Here is a 15,072-nt window from a genome sequence, read left to right as displayed (position 1 = left end):
AAGGCTTTTTTTAGCCTGATTAAGTATTTAGGGAAATATTTCCCCGCTTGGCCGGGCTTGCGATCATGCGATCCAACTTTGATATATCACTTATCACTGCAACGCTCTGCGATGAAGCTAAAAGTACATAAACCTGTAGTGTTCTGCGATCCTAAGTTTTTAATATGCTGCAATCTTCACAAAAATGCTGATATTCATCGCTTTACCTTCTCAGATGAGTTTTTTCATGTTTATATACCGTTGACTGTTTGCAATTAGTAATAAATGTTGTTGGGGTAAACCCCTGTTGAAATTCCTTCTTTTCAATTTCCAGGTTTTGTTGTCCTGGTGTTAAGTCGGTACTCGGTAGGTGGTTGTTGAAGTTCATTTGTGTTTAAGTGCGCAATATGTCTCTCTTCCAAGTCCAGGAATGGTGGCGATGCGAGCTTAGTGACGTCGAAGAATGTGGTTCTGGATCTATGTGCGTGGCCAATATTGATAATTCACCTGACGGCATTGGTAAGTTTGAGTTTAATTCCGCAAATTGAAAGTTTTTTATCTGTTCGTTGTTTGAAATTATGAAGTGGCTATTTGTAGGTCTTTGTTGGTAAAAATAGGCGGTTAGGTTAGGTCCTAACCGTTAGGAGAATGGGTAAAAAGTTGATCTTAGCTATTGAAGTTTTCTTGGAGTTAGATTTAAGTTACTTTGTTAACATTTAACATTTGGAGTTAGTTATTAGAGTTAGATGTAGATTAGAAGGTAGGTTTAAGTTAGGCTTAGGTTACTGTGTTATAATATTTATGTTAGGTCAACAACATACTAAAAATAGCTTACACGAATACACGATTTTTTCTGGTAAAGTAGTGGAAGACTTGATATTTACATCATACTAATATAAAAGATTGAATTAAAGTCGATCAACTGACTGTTTAATACTTATTGTGATAGCTAGAGGCCTGACTGGAAAGTACGGCAGTTTTCGACGAGAAATCGTGTGTACAAAGATGACAAATTTTATTTACCGAGGTTTCCTTTGTTTGTTTATTATAAATCGGCGTGCAAATAAAAAAAGTTTGGCTTACATGTTGATGAACCTCGTGTGTGCAGCTGCCACACTTTCCACTGTGGGCTAGAGGTGGGCTGTCTGTTTTGCATCTTTGGTGCAATGTAACCTCATTGAGCCAAGCAGCAAACGCGGCCTGCCAAGCGCCAGAGGTTTAGGCGATGGATATTTTGTTTGAAAAAAATTGCAATCCCTCCACTCTGCAGGGCAGCGTTGCAGGTTTTACAAAGTTTTGGATGAATTGATGGGTGGAGATTTTGCAGGACGCAGGGCAATGACATCATATTTATTATTGTGTGCATTCCAGTCATTTGTTTGATTTCTACATCGTCAATCTCTTGTTTTTGATTTCATAGACAAAGTGATTGTAGGAAGCTATAACGGGATTCTTCATGTTTATGCCCCAACTAAAGATGTGGGAAAGAACCCTGGTCAAGACGTTGTTTTGGAAATCAATTTAAGCGACCCGATACTTCAAGTGTTAGCAGGAAAATTTGTGTCGTGAGTATCTATTGTGATTGATCTAGTTTTCAACAGTTGTCCTTTGAAACCTTATTGCCCCGGTTTGGTACTGATAGGTCGATGCTCAAGATTGCTGCTTTTTGTGAAACATGCATTGGACTTGCCCTTCCAAAAGGCCTAAACACTTAGTTCTCGGTTGTTATCTGCTGCAATTCTTCTCCTGCACTGTGCCATAACCTATTTCCTGAGTTGCTCATTGGTTCCATCTTGTGTACAGAGTCTCCACGGATCTTCATCTTGCCATTCTCCATCCACGATTGCTGTCAGTTTACCAGGTGACACGATCAGTGGATGCAGGAGACCAGGGATGCCAGTACAAGATGAGCAAACTCTACCAACATAAACTGGAGCGCTCCGCAGCGAACATGATCCACGGACCATTCGGAGGAGTAAAAGGTGACGTTGCAGTCACTTTGTTGTGGATCAATATTTTGTGCGAAGTTTGTCTTGTGATTAATCATCAGTAAGCGGACTGGTTCCCTTAAGTTCTGGATATTTGCTTAAGTTACTGCTCAGTAATTTTTGCTTATTTTTCTTCAAAAATAAAAAGAAATAAGTTTGTATTTTTATTAGTTTGTGATTGACTTGCACTTTTCATAAGATCAGTTTATTCTTCTGTTTTTCTTAAACAGATCAAGATTTCATTTGCGTACAGTCACTAGATGGAGCCTTATCCATCTTTGAACATGAGAGTTTTACGTTTACTCGTTTTCTTCCTGGATTCTTACTGCCGGGTCCTCTCGCTTACAACGTGCATACTGACTCTTACATCACAGCATCATCGAGCTATTTTCTAGAATCATACAGGTCCATATATTTTATTTACGCTTTGTCATTATGCCAGATGTGTTATGTGGTATAAACTCATTGTTGCATCATAGTTACCAAGTTCTAGCCGTCGCATCTGATGCCGACTCCAAAGAAGACAGTCAAAGTGTTTACACCGGGAAAAAAATAAAAGTAAACATTAATAGAAGCGCTGTGTTAACTTATCTACGAGTTGTGCCTCATTGGTAATATTTAAATTCCGAGCTTTATTGTAAATTATCCATTGATTATCAAATGGTGTCCACTTATTTATTGCTCACATACAAACTTGCATGTTCAGGCAGATTGGACGTTTAATCTCGGCAGTTATGCATTTGATGTCTCTGTCGTCAACCTTCAAGATCGAGGTCCATTGATTATGGTGCTTTGTAAGTGACGTTAGCTGCATCTCGTTTTATGGAGTCGTGGAATTCGTGTTTCTGATCATGCTGCTGTCTATTTGCTAAAACACTATTTTCCCATGTCATTGTATTGTATTACATTTCAATTTGGCATCAAAGCATATAATTGTTACATCACAATTGACAGGTGAACACTCATTGTTGTGCCTGGAGAGCTCCGGAGAACTTGTTTTCATGAAAAAATTTGAATTTGCCGTGTCATGCTTCAAATGTTTTCCTTCACCGGATGGCAGCAAAGTGCACACCATCCTCTGCACTCACTCTGGCCAGCTCCAGATCTACGAGCAATCCAAGCTGTTGTGGGCAGCGAAGAGTGGATCGCTTCCTGTGCATCTTGAGATTGGAAGATTTCTGTGAGTGATGTTGCACGAACCTTGTCAAGAACTTCACTTCTTTAACCTGCAGTGACTTGATCCTGTTGCAGAGGCACCTCGGGTATCATAGTGATGGTGGATGAAGGATGCCGCGCGTCGTGTGGTTACCTTGGAACCATGCCAACTCTCTTCACTCTTCCTCGTTCCATGCATCGCGAGACGGACATGGCCAGGATCGATCACGAGCTTTCATCTCTCAATGAGAAGATCCAGCAACAACAACAATCCAACAATGGTGAGTGCTCATTTCACGATGATTGACGCTGAAAGGGACACTCTGCTGCATCTTTGTTGTTTTGAATTTGCAATTATTTTGTTCACTGTTTCAATGGTTGCAATAGATGAATATTTGTTAAAATACGCAAGGCATGGTTGATAACTTCTGTCAAGCGTTGATTGCATCATCGAGTAACGATAATAAAGGTTGGTGAAGTATCTTGCAAAATATTGTAAATAATCGCTGAAACCTTCTATTTCTGTTGGTGATCCGATGTATAGGAAAGCTAGCTATATATAGGACCGGTAACATAAAACAGCAGCAGCTCTGTGGGCTACTTTGCTGTTAATTATAAATTACTAAGAATTAATAGTTGCAATTGTTGTCAAGAATCATATTTTAGACAATATTCATGTGATGCCCAGTTTTCTCCGATTTCAGGGGAAATTGTGTCCAGTAAGAAAGATAAAGAAGACCTGAAAATAATTTTCAGTGTTCCAAGCGTGCTGGATAAGAAATCGGTAACAACCTCTCATGCACTGACATAGAAAACATAGAAATATGCTTAAAACTGATATCTGTTTGTTAGGTTGCTGGTCAACATGTGAAGATTAACGGAGACGATCTGCCATCTGTGACTGGCCAGGTAAAACTATGCTCAGCAAAACAAATTGCAGAATGCAGCATAGCAATGCATCACGTTTTACAATTGGGAAGCTAAGAGAATTTTCAATGAAACTTTTTAATCACTTCAAGATTTCTATGGATTAACCCGATAAAGTTATTTAAATTTTTATGAAGTAATACCCGTTTCCTCTCAGGTCATACTTAAAGTAAATCGACGAATCACCGACATCCAAGTCACAACCCCGGTGGCTCCCCCGTTGTGTTCTACCATCGGGTCTCTTCACATCCAGGCCGTGTGTAAGTTTCAAGAGTTACCAGTTTTTTTGCCATGAAATATCTTCAATGTAGCAATCTGTGTTTGGGTTCCAGCCGAGTTCGAGCACTCACCAAGCATCCGGCCTTCATTCTTCCTAAACAGCTATGAGCTCCCATCTACGTTGGAGCAGGAACTCATCGTATATTACAAACCACCATCAGGTTTTGATTTCTCTTAAATATGGCTTCAAAGATCATTGTCTGCTTCATCCTAATCTTGCTGGAAGCACTCCTCTGTCTTCTCCGTTTAACCTGCAACAATAATATTTTAGAGACTCCTCAAGTGCTTTCATGTTTCGCCCGTCTTCCCCTCCTGCTCGTCGCCCAACCTTGTGAACCAATAAAAAAACTCGAGCATAAAGTGACTCTGGAGTCGAACAAGCCGTGCATAAACCTAATGGAGTTGTTTCCTGGTAGGTGATGTGAAAGCATGAAACGTGTGCTTGTCGGTCATATTGATTCTGGTTGTTTCCGTCAGATTTTCTCTGCGCCGACAGTGGACCAAATTGCATAGGGATGCAATATTTCTATGGAGCGAAGGCAACTATACTCACATCAAAATCTTCAAGTATGTTTGTAAGATGTTTATGACGGACAGACAGGTTGATATCGATTGACTTGAACTAACCGGGCATCCTGGTGTAGATCGATACAGGATCCAGTGTGAGGAATATGTCGGTTTGTGGCTGATCACAGATGAGCTGGTCCACAGGATCCATCAGAAAGACGGAGATGTCAAAATTTCAAACGAAGAGCAACCATCGTTGGAGGAATATGCCCGCCTGATCGACCAACACTTCAGAGTATGTCATATGTTTTGCACTTGAAGTTGGATTGGTGCAAACACTTAAATGTGCTCTTGATCTTTACAGTACAGTTATCATGCACATGTGATGTTTATGGACGTTCATGTTGTGTCATAAAGCGCAGTTATTTTCACATTAGTTCATGACCAATTCTCGATGATGTGAACATGAAGACCTGTGGTCACAAGAGGAGCAATTTGTCGATAATTATTTACAGTCAATATTTTATCAATTAATTTCATAAAATCGAAGTGATTGAGATTTTTTTCTCATCCTCATGATGACTTCTTCCTCAGCTCCGGCAGATGAACGAGGATCTTAATATGATGATGGAGCAGCGAGCACGTCAGTACCGCACCATCCAGAGGAGACTCCTGACCAGGTTCAAGGACAAGACTCCTCATTCCCTCAACTGCCTCGACACACTCCTGGAGGGAACGCACACACAGGTAAAGATGAAAAATGATCGTCTTCATCTTCTGTTTGACTTCTTCCTCCATTCTCCAGCTCCTAGCGCTTGCGGATGCGGTAGAAGAGCACAAAGAGAACATGAGAAGGTGTTCCTCCCATTTGAGCTCTGCATCGAGGCTTCTTGTCCTCCTCACCAGGCTATGGAAAGATCTCTCTCCAGAAGAAGAAGAAGACTTGGCATCTATCCTCCATCTTGCTCAGACCGACAACTTTAGCTCCTCATCAGTGAGTGTTGCTGCTTCTTCCCCAACGCATCTCATCTGCTTAGTATTTACTCATAATCACGACTTTGACATCATAAAGGGTTGGGAGGAAATTGTCGATTCGTCGTTGACAGTTTTGCTGAAGACAACCTTGTCACGGTCGGATGGTTCTATGCCGACCCAGCCCGGGTCTGGAATCCTGGAAATCCCACAAGATACCGTGAAGGTGAACGCACTCTGAGTTGTAAATTCAACAAAGATTTCAAATTTATCAGGAAATTCTTTTTTCCATGAACAAATATTTTGCTTATTTTCTGTTCTCGAGCTTATGTGGAAAAGTCGTTCCAGACGTGCTCACATTTCTACAGATGCCGGAAAAAAACAAAGATGACTTTTAAAGTGAAAAATTTATGGTTAATTATTTTCTTGATTGTTATGTCATGGCGTCATTTAACTTGGCCTCCAGGTAAAGAAACATCTCGCCATATTCATGGACAGACTTGCCAAAGGAAGCAGGCTTAATGTTGGTATCAGAAGAGGGGATCACCCTTCCAAGTCATCAAGAACGGAGACGAATGGTAAAAAGTCTTTTTGTGAGACGACATTACAGTTTAATGAGATATCTATGACGGTTTTTGTTATACGACTCTTGTTCCAGTTTCTAATCCAATCAACCGTCGCAAGGATTCGACGACTCTGAACTCCCAGAGAGTGGATGCAGAGTTGGACTTATACAAAGAGATATCAGAGTATGTGTCATGTCACGTGACATGCCGCTCCGCAATCTTGTCTTGCAGTTTAATCATTTCTGAGAATGACTCAGCATTTATTTCTTAGTTCAAGCCCTCCACTCCCCACAGATGCTGGGATCCGCTACCCCCCACAAAAGATGACGCAACAACTCATGAATGGTTCGTCTGCGCATGCGTAGGATAGAGACGACAGAGCAAACCCAGTTCAACTTGTGTTTGCGAATGTCTCTCTCGCTTAGTTGGTTCTGCTTGTCGTTCCATAGAAATGTTACAACATCGGAATAATCCGAACAAGTGTTTAAGATTTAACGATACTTCTGTCATTTTTGGATAATTTTGACGGTTGGTGCCGTTAAAGTCCAAGATATTTCAAAATTTTTGCTTGGAATGTTTTCTGCCGAGTTTGAATTATTCCAGAGTTGGAGGTAAGGTAAGATACATCGAAATCATATAAAATAAAGTGTCGTTTTTCAGGTGATCATGACGTTGACTACGAGACCCCCCTCGATGAAAGAATTCGCTCCATGGACGTCACCGACAACGTAAACTCCCACTTTGATGACGACATCACTGATATATTGTCGTAGGCTTATGAGGTCACAATATCGACTATCTTCAATTTTTATTATGTCGTAATGTTTTGTTGGTCGACCTCGATCCAACTTTTGACCTCCGGGGTCATTAGCGTCTTGATGTCTAGGTTTATATTTACTTCACTGTGTGCTCTATGACGTCTGAATGCTTTAAATCTTGGTTTTTTTTCTACATTCCCGTTGGTGCACACGATGGTTTAACTTTGAAACTGTGAATTCTGTGAGATTTTGTCAGAAACTATATTTTTCTTAGCTAAGTTTAAGATGTCTATAGCAAGGAGATCGTTCCCTAACTTGTAATAAATTTCCAGGCGTCTGCTGCCTCCATGTATTGCTGAGATCTCGTTCGATGTCTTTTTTTCAGTTTTCGCCGATTGTGGAAATTTCGACTCAGATTTAGAAAACTTCAGAACTGGTCGTCCATTTTGTGACGTCGTAATTCGTTCAGGATGGCGAGCCACGATTAACTTGTTTTCGTTGCAATGGAAGCGCTCCATGCACCATCGCATTGTGATGACACAATCATTAATAATAACGAAACATTGATCGATTGTTTTCGTTGCGTTGGACTTATTATTCCGGGAGTGATTCGTTTATCATTGTGTAATTACGTGCTAGCTCATGATTGGTCACTTTAGGCCTGTCACGTCACCACAGAGATAATAAGTTGATTCGATTCAGAGCGCGCAAAGGTTCGCAGCGGACAGGGATCGAATGTTCGTTGTTTCACGAAGTTTGTTGAGAAATTGAAAGTTGCACGATTCCGAAAGGATTTGATTTCGAAGTGATGCAGCTTGTAGCTTTCCTCATCCTGAACCTGCTTCACATCCCGGTGCTAAACGCCTTCACTTTCGGAGGTTTGTTCCCAGATTGAATGTTCAGTTTCAGTTGTTGCAAAAAAATTACCTTGGCTGGGTAATAACAGAGACCAATTATTGCGTCACAGTCGAGTTGTTGGGATGTTATCGCATCGTGGATGTCCGGCGACAGACGATAACCAACGCAGAAGGTTCAAGTCACTGGTTAGGGATCGAAGCTGACAACAGGGACCTGAAAGTTATTGTTTGCGCCGCGGTAGCTTATGAACGCGGCATGAAAATATTCGCCATTCAGGTAAATTGTTAGCGACTTCCCATCGTCTGTAGTAGGTCAGCAATCTACTGTTTATGACGTAAAAATACGTGAATAACCCTCACAATGCATGTGATGTCAATTGTGAATCAGAACCAGACGTGTATGGTGACGTTAGATGGCGAGATCGATCATCAGAAGTATGAGGTCAGAAGCTGCGAGGCCAGAAGATGGAAGTTGCGGATCTATCGCCTCATTTCACCTGTCTTTGGTACGCACCGAGCCATTGCTCTGTTCCTTGTATTGTGACGTAATAACTTCTTTGGGGATTTAGTTGAAAATCTCGGTTGCTGGGCGGACGGTAGAAGTCGAGTGGATTCGGCGATCCCGAGCTTGGAGGGAGGGTCCGACTTCCTGGATGGGAGACCGGGCAGGAGGAGCGATGCGCTCTTGAAGTGCGCTTTCGCAGCCGTCGAAAAGGGATCCACGATATTCGCGCTCCAGGTGAAAACTTTTTTGCGCGATAAGCATTATGACGTCACAGCCTAATGTGCATCTTTTATGACGAGTGATGTTGCCATGGAGATATGTGTTTCTTATTTCCAGAACGGTGGTCGCTGTCACGCTTCAATGAATGCAAATGTGACGTATGCTCAGTACGGGGAAACCCCACAAAGGTGTAAAAGTGACGGAAAGGGGGGGAAGCGGGCCAACCAAGTTTATAAAATCGGTGACGACTTGGTATCTTAGCAACAGAATATTTTCATCTTCAAATCATTGCGCCTAATTCTAATTTAAAATTTCTAACTTTTTAGTAAACCATGATCTGTCGCTAGCTGGCACCAAACGACTGGGATGCTGGGCGGACCTAGCGGAGCCTGCAATTCCTAACCTGGACCTTGATGATGACGTCATTGGTGACGCTAAGTACAGATGTTACGTCACCTCTTTGAGAAGAGGATTCCATGTTTTTGCTCTTCAAGTGAGAAGTTTGCCACCGGCAGAAGGCGACCAGGGAGCGTTTGTGATTGTTAACTCATATTTGATGACGTAGAATGGAGGACGTTGTTTCGCCTCCGACCGCGCGAACGAAACGTATTTCAAATACGGCCCATCTGACGATTGTGACGAAGATGGCGGTGGCGGGGTGAGAGCCAATGAAGTGTATGAAGCAGGTATTGATAAACGCTCAACTTAATCTTCATGAAAAGAAGAAACGAGGAGAGAATCTTTCAGGGAAACAAACTTACCCCAATTTACTTCGCTTTTTACATTTAAGTTAAAGCGCAGTTTGCCGGCCCAGTGGTTGTTTGCTTCTATACTCTTCTATAGTGGTTGTTCTTTCCAGGGAGGATGGTTTTCGTGAAGAACTTGGGCTGCTGGAGGGACATCCCCAACCACACCATCCCGCTCGTCGATGAATTCCCAACTTACCGGTCGAGGAGAAACCCGTTGTACGGCTGTCTCAACTTTGCCGCACAGATGGGCCACAGTGTGTTCGCTTTGCAGGTAAAAGTGCTCGGCTAGGTCAAAGGTTAACTTTAGGGGCTTGGTTGTGACGTAGCGTGGCTGATGAAGAGAAGTTTTGCGTGAAAATTAAGCGCCACAAGGTTGCAGTAGTACCCAGAATGTTTACGTTAAAGATCAAAAAGTGAAATTATTTTCGAAATTAGACCAAACGTGGGGAGTAGTGTTGCATATTACGTCACAGCTTCGTCACAGTATGAGTTGATGATTTGTTTCAAGGAGGGCGGTTTGTGCGCCACCTCAGAGAACGCCGAGGACGTTTACAAGATGCACGGCACCTCGGAGGGATGTGGCCCCGATGGGAAAGGGGGAGCACTCGCTAACCAAGTCTACAAGATAGAGGGCGCTCTAGATTAACGATGATCGCTCACATCCGGTTTATGGGGAAGCGAACTTTCAATAAATAAACCTAGAATGTCTGCGATGGATTTGTTCATAATGTCGTTTAACGCCACAGCATGTTTTGTTTGCAAAAGTTCGAAAAGAATGACGTCATATAGTCATAAAAGTGATGTCAGCAGAAACAGAACATAAACAATGACGTAACCAACTTGTGACGAGATAAAAGTAAAAGCGGGACCAGAAGTTGGTTTCTTAGAAATATCGTTTTAAATTAGTTTCAAAGCTCAGTCTGGTTGAGTTAAAGCTGTCGCTGCAGCCATGGACTCAAGTGATGGCCAGCACACAATTTACCACCTGCCTTTATTTCACAACAAAGCACAACAATGACGTGTTGAATTAAAATGGACAGCTGGGTCGGCTGGCCAGGTATTTCTTGATCTTGGGTCGCTGTGAGACGCGTTCAGCAATCGCTTCCAGTTTCGGGAATGACGTCATGCCTTTGCCATCCAAAGCTTTCACGGTTTGACTCACGTGATATATGAAGAGGTCGGCGTAAGTAAATTTCTGTCACAAGCGCATATTATTACGTCATATAAGATATGTTGTCGCATTTTATGGAAGGATCAAAAGCAACCAAATAAAATCATTTTCGATAAATAAAAGATAGGATTAGAAGAAAAAAGACTCTCATGTTACATTGTTGACGAAATAATCTCCTTTCTTGGCGATTCGTGACTCGTAAGTTTGTAAGACGCGTCCCAGGTTGAACTTGGCTTTGTCGCTTGTATCCAGCTGTTCTTTCACCAACTCCATCTGAAAGTAAGACGTTGTGTGACGTCATAAATCTGTTAACCAGTAATTCTATTCAAAAAATTGGTCACGTGGTTTGAAGCGACTGCAATCCAAGCACTTAGCGCCACTAGCGGATTTCAACGCAGTCACCTTTTTCTTTTGATCTTGCTCCATGAAGGGGAGTTTGAAGAGAAACTCCTCCATCGTCGTCACCACTTCATCGGCTGCAAACTCGTGCTTGTTGCTGTCTCCTGTCAACTTGAACTCGCGCGCCAGGTAGCGGACGATGCACAAACTCTGACTCATCCGCTGGTTGTCCACTTCCAGAACAGGAACACCGCCGAAGGGGGTGGCTGGAGAAAAGTAAAATTTGATTTTTAAATCTGAAGCAAACAGCCTCATCGAAGAGGTTACTGTGACATCATAATTATAAACGTCAACTCAGCTTACTTGGCTTCAATTTTGGCCATTCTGGGAAGCTGATGCGTTTGTCGTCAAAATCTTGGCCGGCCTCCGCAAACACAAGTCGAAGCAGTTCCCCTCTGGCCCGAAGGTCGAAATAATGAAGCCGGTATTTTGGCATTTTACAAAACTTAAAACAAAGAAAAATCTCCTAATTTTCTTCTAGAAGCACAAAACGAATTAGAAATTTAAGGTTTATCTCCAACCCTATAACCGCTACATCTTCCTATAACCACAACCATCCCTGTCTAGTCACCACTACCATCGCATCACCTTAAGACTTAACTCGCGGCTTTCCGCCATCATCGGTTTTAAAGCCAAAAACCTTTTTTTAAGTTTTCTAAGTCCTGACTCGGCATGAGTTTGTATATTCAGAGGAGATCGTTTATCACGTCACAATTGTCCGACTCTCTTTGACAAAAGTCGAGATGTTTCTTGCTAAACATCACGTGATTTCTATCTCTTTGATATCGTCATGGTGGTTACAGAGGTTATGTGTAAAAGGTCCACTTGATAATAGACAAAATAAAACGATTGACAGAGAGTTTGAATGAAGGGACAGGCAAATATAACTTGGTGTAAAAAGCTAAGCTGTCTTCGGTGATGTCAATCTCATGTTTTCGATAATGATAATATTTTTATACTGCATTAATTATCACTGATGCCTTCCGCCATGTTACAACTTTTACGATACGGACATGGCTTTTCTCAGCGCCGCAAAAATCTTTTTATTTGATTCTGTGAAATGATTTCTTCGCAATTGATTGGCGTAAGCCGCGTCCGGCCAGGTGGTTGATGATTGATCGAGTGGGTTTGGCCTTTGTTGCCGATCTGAGACGATTAAAACCCGGCGAAAAACGTCTTTGTGTTTTCGATCACAATGACTTGGAAGCGTGGTCAACAAAATAAAGCAAATATTGACAATATTTGGGTTTGGTCAGCGGAAAATTTTACAATTGCTCGCATATCGCCTCAGTTATACACAGGGTTGCCATACCGTCGTTATTTGTCCTTATTTTGAAGGTCTGTGTCTTAGAAAGTTTTTTTGTCCGTTTTTCAAAGAAACGTCCTTATTTTCACTGGCGTCCTTATTTTTAGAACAGAAGTTCCTATTTCGGGCGTTTCAACAACTGCAATACACCAAAGAGATACTAAAATTAAGAACACGCAAATAGTGTCACGTTGTGCACTGTTTAAAGTGGTTTTCTTCTTTCGTTTCCTAGTCGTCCTTATTTTGAGTCCAGACCGATGGCAACCCTGGTTATATGGCAATGTGTGGTTGCACTGTTTTTCCCCTAACATCTTACAATCAATCCTTTGTGATTATTGGTCATGATTGAACCTAATTATACACTTTCGCACTTAACTGCATATCTTTTACTGTTTATTTATTTATTTATTTATTATCCTTGTGCTTTATTTCTCGCTGCATTCCACGTTTGTTATCTTGTCACCCCCCAGAGATTTATTCCTGCTGCTTTTTTTTCTGCTCCCAAACTTTGCGGCTTTTTCAGTCTGTGTTTGGGTCTTGGAAGAATTAGCGATGTTGCGTGGGAGGCGGCAACCTTGTTTGATCCTGGCATGAGATAATGGTGAAGCCCTTGGACACTTTATGCTCCGTTTGAGCAAGTTTTCTTTTCTGTGTCTTATTATTTACTTAATCTCACTAGTGATGATGATGTGGCGATGTGGTAGTGATGATGACGTAATAGTAATTAGTGCAGTATAGATGTCACGGCAGCAGACAAAAGACAGGTCGAATGGAAAAAGACATTTTTCACATCAAAGAAATCGTATTTTTGTTTTTGCCAAAATTTGTCCAAATTATTCTTTTTATTTCCAAACATAATGAACAAAGAAATCTGTCAACAAACCACTTTTATTACGAAACCCAATTTTAAAAAAACTGCCTTTATGACGATATAGAAGCCAATTGTGTGGTGCGCATCGATCAAAGAGTTGCCACTCGATTTATTGTCGATTGTTTGCGCACAAAAGAAGTCTAGAAATCAGTGTTTGGCCTCTTCTCGAGCCAATTCTTTATATTGGGCAAATTCTTGACCCGGGCTATCAAGGCGTCGAGTGACGGGAATTTCTTCATCAGATCCTTGTCAAAATATCCGATCGCTTCCGACATTTGAAGCAAGTATAAGTCGGCGTATGTGAGCTCCTGTGGAAAAATGAAAGAGTCAAATAAAGTTTTTGAGGATTAGAAATAAACCGCGCATGAGTGGACACGAGCAGACCGACCTTGAAGAGAAATTCTTTTCCCGAATCCTTAAACTTTTTCTCAATTTTGCCGAAAGTGAAATCGATTTTCTCAAAAGCAGCTTCCTTTGCTTTTTTCTACAATAAACAATTATCCTTGATTGCTTTTGCTATAAATATTCTCAGACGATTCCATTGTTACCTTCTTCTCTTCGTCTTTCTCCATAAAAGGAAGTTTCTCGACCGCTTCCTTCATCGACATCACCAGCATGTCAACATAAGCTGTCGTCATCGAATCCGGACCTTCCAGCTTAAACTCCCGAGCAAGATAGCGCACGATAGCGTCACTTTGTGGCAGGGGTTTGTCATCGATGTAAAGAACAGGCATTTGGCCAAATGGAGTTTCTGCCGAATATTTTGATAGAAGTGTTAAAGTGAAAAACCAACATTTGGGCTATATGTTGTACAAAATAGGAGAAGACAAACCAGGCTTCTTTGCTGGCCAATCGCTGGAAGAGATTCGAAGGTCCTCGTACTCCTGACCCGCCTGAGCAAATATAAGACGAGCGACCTCTGCTCTGCCCTTGATGGGGAAATACATCAATCTGTATTTTGGCATCTTTCTTGTTCAAGAAGCAATTTGAAAGGCTGAAAATTTGAAGTTCTACAAAAACTTCCGACCTCGTCTCAATCAACGTCATCTGTCGCCTCAAATCGCGAGTGACTCGCTTTTATACCAAGCGTGACTCAGCAAATATATTTCCCATTTCCCACCTTTTGTAAACACCATGGTTTAATCATAATAGTTCTCAGTCTCGTCATCATGTCTTGTAAAAATGTCATTAGAAAGGGTGACGTCAAATATTACTGTTGTCATCAAGTAAGGCAAAAGCGATGTAATGTTGAATCGAATTTTAGAGCTAGCCTAGATGGCCTACTCGTATATTTCAGCGTAATTTTAAATTAAGCCTATAACCTTTCTCAGACGAATTTTCTCATGAAATGTCGCTCAATAAATTTAAAAAACAACTTTGCACAAGTAATAATAATAAGCTCAAGAGGCAAGTAATAACAAAGTTTGCAAAATTTTGCCGACGCTATCATTGACGTCATAGTTACGAACTCTTTTTTCGACTTAATACGGGGTTGGTGGTCTGTCTTCCAGATACGCCTTGATATTTGGCCTCGCTGCAACTCTCTTGCGTAGAGCGTCCAGGGTCGGGTTTACCCGGGGAAGTGTAAGATTGCAAGGTTAACAAGAGTCAGCCCCGCGATAACTGCAATATAGACTGGTCAAGGGTTTCAAAATGCGAAACATTCTTGTTCTTCCCGAACTTGTGCATCAACCAACGACGGCTCTTCACCTTTGCGATGAGGAATTCTTCGCCTCCCTCCTTGAACTTCTTCTCAATCTTGTCGAAGGCCGGGTAGATGTGATTCTCCAACGCGTCCTTGGTACCTGCCGCCTGTGATTCATACAACAACGCTTGTGACGTAATAACAGTAAAATTGTTTTCA

General features: G+C 41.6%; 4 protein-coding genes across 4 annotated transcripts; 2 read left to right on the top strand and 2 right to left on the bottom strand.

Annotated features, from left to right (window-relative positions):
* The first annotated feature begins 305 nt into the window (after window positions 1-305).
* Window positions 306-7,483, top strand: LOC143468482 (protein PTHB1-like). The gene is made up of 22 exons (XM_076965732.1): window positions 306-498; window positions 1,400-1,544; window positions 1,783-1,961; window positions 2,198-2,372; window positions 2,447-2,525; window positions 2,674-2,761; window positions 2,922-3,147; window positions 3,219-3,403; window positions 3,827-3,906; window positions 3,975-4,031; window positions 4,207-4,309; window positions 4,382-4,489; window positions 4,600-4,740; window positions 4,806-4,895; window positions 4,973-5,130; window positions 5,430-5,582; window positions 5,641-5,829; window positions 5,908-6,033; window positions 6,274-6,385; window positions 6,466-6,556; window positions 6,645-6,718; window positions 7,034-7,483. Exons 1-22 carry the CDS (start codon window positions 387-389, stop codon window positions 7,144-7,146), a joined length of 2,784 nt encoding a protein of 927 aa, XP_076821847.1. The 5' UTR covers window positions 306-386; the 3' UTR covers window positions 7,147-7,483.
* Window positions 7,484-7,820: 337 nt separating this feature from the next.
* LOC143468517 (uncharacterized) lies at window positions 7,821-10,169 on the top strand. The gene is made up of 9 exons (XM_076965791.1): window positions 7,821-8,009; window positions 8,099-8,265; window positions 8,377-8,494; window positions 8,558-8,727; window positions 8,830-8,953; window positions 9,039-9,205; window positions 9,278-9,398; window positions 9,572-9,732; window positions 9,970-10,169. Exons 1-9 carry the CDS (start codon window positions 7,940-7,942, stop codon window positions 10,105-10,107), a joined length of 1,236 nt encoding a protein of 411 aa, XP_076821906.1. The 5' UTR covers window positions 7,821-7,939; the 3' UTR covers window positions 10,108-10,169.
* Window positions 10,170-10,435: 266 nt separating this feature from the next.
* Window positions 10,436-11,527, bottom strand: LOC143468546 (hematopoietic prostaglandin D synthase-like). The gene is made up of 4 exons (XM_076965847.1): window positions 11,335-11,527; window positions 11,035-11,237; window positions 10,789-10,905; window positions 10,436-10,656 (listed from the first exon to the last, which is right to left on the bottom strand). The coding sequence occupies exons 1-4, from the start codon at window positions 11,465-11,467 to the stop codon at window positions 10,489-10,491; spliced, it is 621 nt and encodes a 206-aa protein (XP_076821962.1). The 5' UTR covers window positions 11,468-11,527; the 3' UTR covers window positions 10,436-10,488.
* A 1,680-nt stretch (window positions 11,528-13,207) lies between these two features.
* LOC143468552 (glutathione S-transferase 1-like) lies at window positions 13,208-14,257 on the bottom strand. The gene is made up of 4 exons (XM_076965855.1): window positions 14,041-14,257; window positions 13,757-13,959; window positions 13,597-13,692; window positions 13,208-13,516 (listed from the first exon to the last, which is right to left on the bottom strand). The coding sequence occupies exons 1-4, from the start codon at window positions 14,171-14,173 to the stop codon at window positions 13,349-13,351; spliced, it is 600 nt and encodes a 199-aa protein (XP_076821970.1). The 5' UTR covers window positions 14,174-14,257; the 3' UTR covers window positions 13,208-13,348.
* Between the last annotated feature and the right edge of the window lie 815 nt (window positions 14,258-15,072).

Source organism: Clavelina lepadiformis, chromosome 8 (genome assembly GCF_947623445.1).
Source record: "Clavelina lepadiformis chromosome 8, kaClaLepa1.1, whole genome shotgun sequence".
Taxonomy (NCBI): domain Eukaryota; kingdom Metazoa; phylum Chordata; class Ascidiacea; order Aplousobranchia; family Clavelinidae; genus Clavelina; species Clavelina lepadiformis.
This window is presented reverse-complemented; position numbering and strand designations above follow the sequence as displayed.

Bases quoted from the DNA above. Each gene is read 5' to 3' on its own strand.
- LOC143468482 (XM_076965732.1), top strand. From the start codon at position 387: ATGTCTCTCTTCCAAGTCCAGGAATGGTGGCGATGCGAGCTTAGTGAC. The intron at 4,896-4,972 runs GTATGTTTGTAA...ATCCTGGTGTAG, and splicing joins ACTCACATCAAAATCTTCAA to ATCGATACAGGATCCAGTGT. The intron at 5,583-5,640 runs GTAAAGATGAAA...TCCATTCTCCAG, and splicing joins TGGAGGGAACGCACACACAG to CTCCTAGCGCTTGCGGATGC.
- LOC143468552 (XM_076965855.1), bottom strand. From the start codon at position 14,173: ATGCCAAAATACAGATTGATGTATTTCCCCATCAAGGGCAGAGCAGAG. The intron at 13,960-14,040 runs GTTTGTCTTCTC...AATATTCGGCAG, and splicing joins TTGGCCAGCAAAGAAGCCTG to AAACTCCATTTGGCCAAATG. The intron at 13,517-13,596 runs GTCGGTCTGCTC...ATTTTTCCACAG, and splicing joins GAAAAGAATTTCTCTTCAAG to GAGCTCACATACGCCGACTT.
- LOC143468546 (XM_076965847.1), bottom strand. From the start codon at position 11,467: ATGCCAAAATACCGGCTTCATTATTTCGACCTTCGGGCCAGAGGGGAA. The intron at 10,906-11,034 runs GTGACTGCGTTG...TCTTACTTTCAG, and splicing joins AGCAAGATCAAAAGAAAAAG to ATGGAGTTGGTGAAAGAACA. The intron at 10,657-10,788 runs GTAACATGAGAG...CGCTTGTGACAG, and splicing joins GAGATTATTTCGTCAACAAT to AAATTTACTTACGCCGACCT.
- LOC143468517 (XM_076965791.1), top strand. From the start codon at position 7,940: ATGCAGCTTGTAGCTTTCCTCATCCTGAACCTGCTTCACATCCCGGTG. The intron at 9,399-9,571 runs GTATTGATAAAC...TGTTCTTTCCAG, and splicing joins CAATGAAGTGTATGAAGCAG to GGAGGATGGTTTTCGTGAAG. The intron at 9,733-9,969 runs GTAAAAGTGCTC...ATTTGTTTCAAG, and splicing joins ACAGTGTGTTCGCTTTGCAG to GAGGGCGGTTTGTGCGCCAC.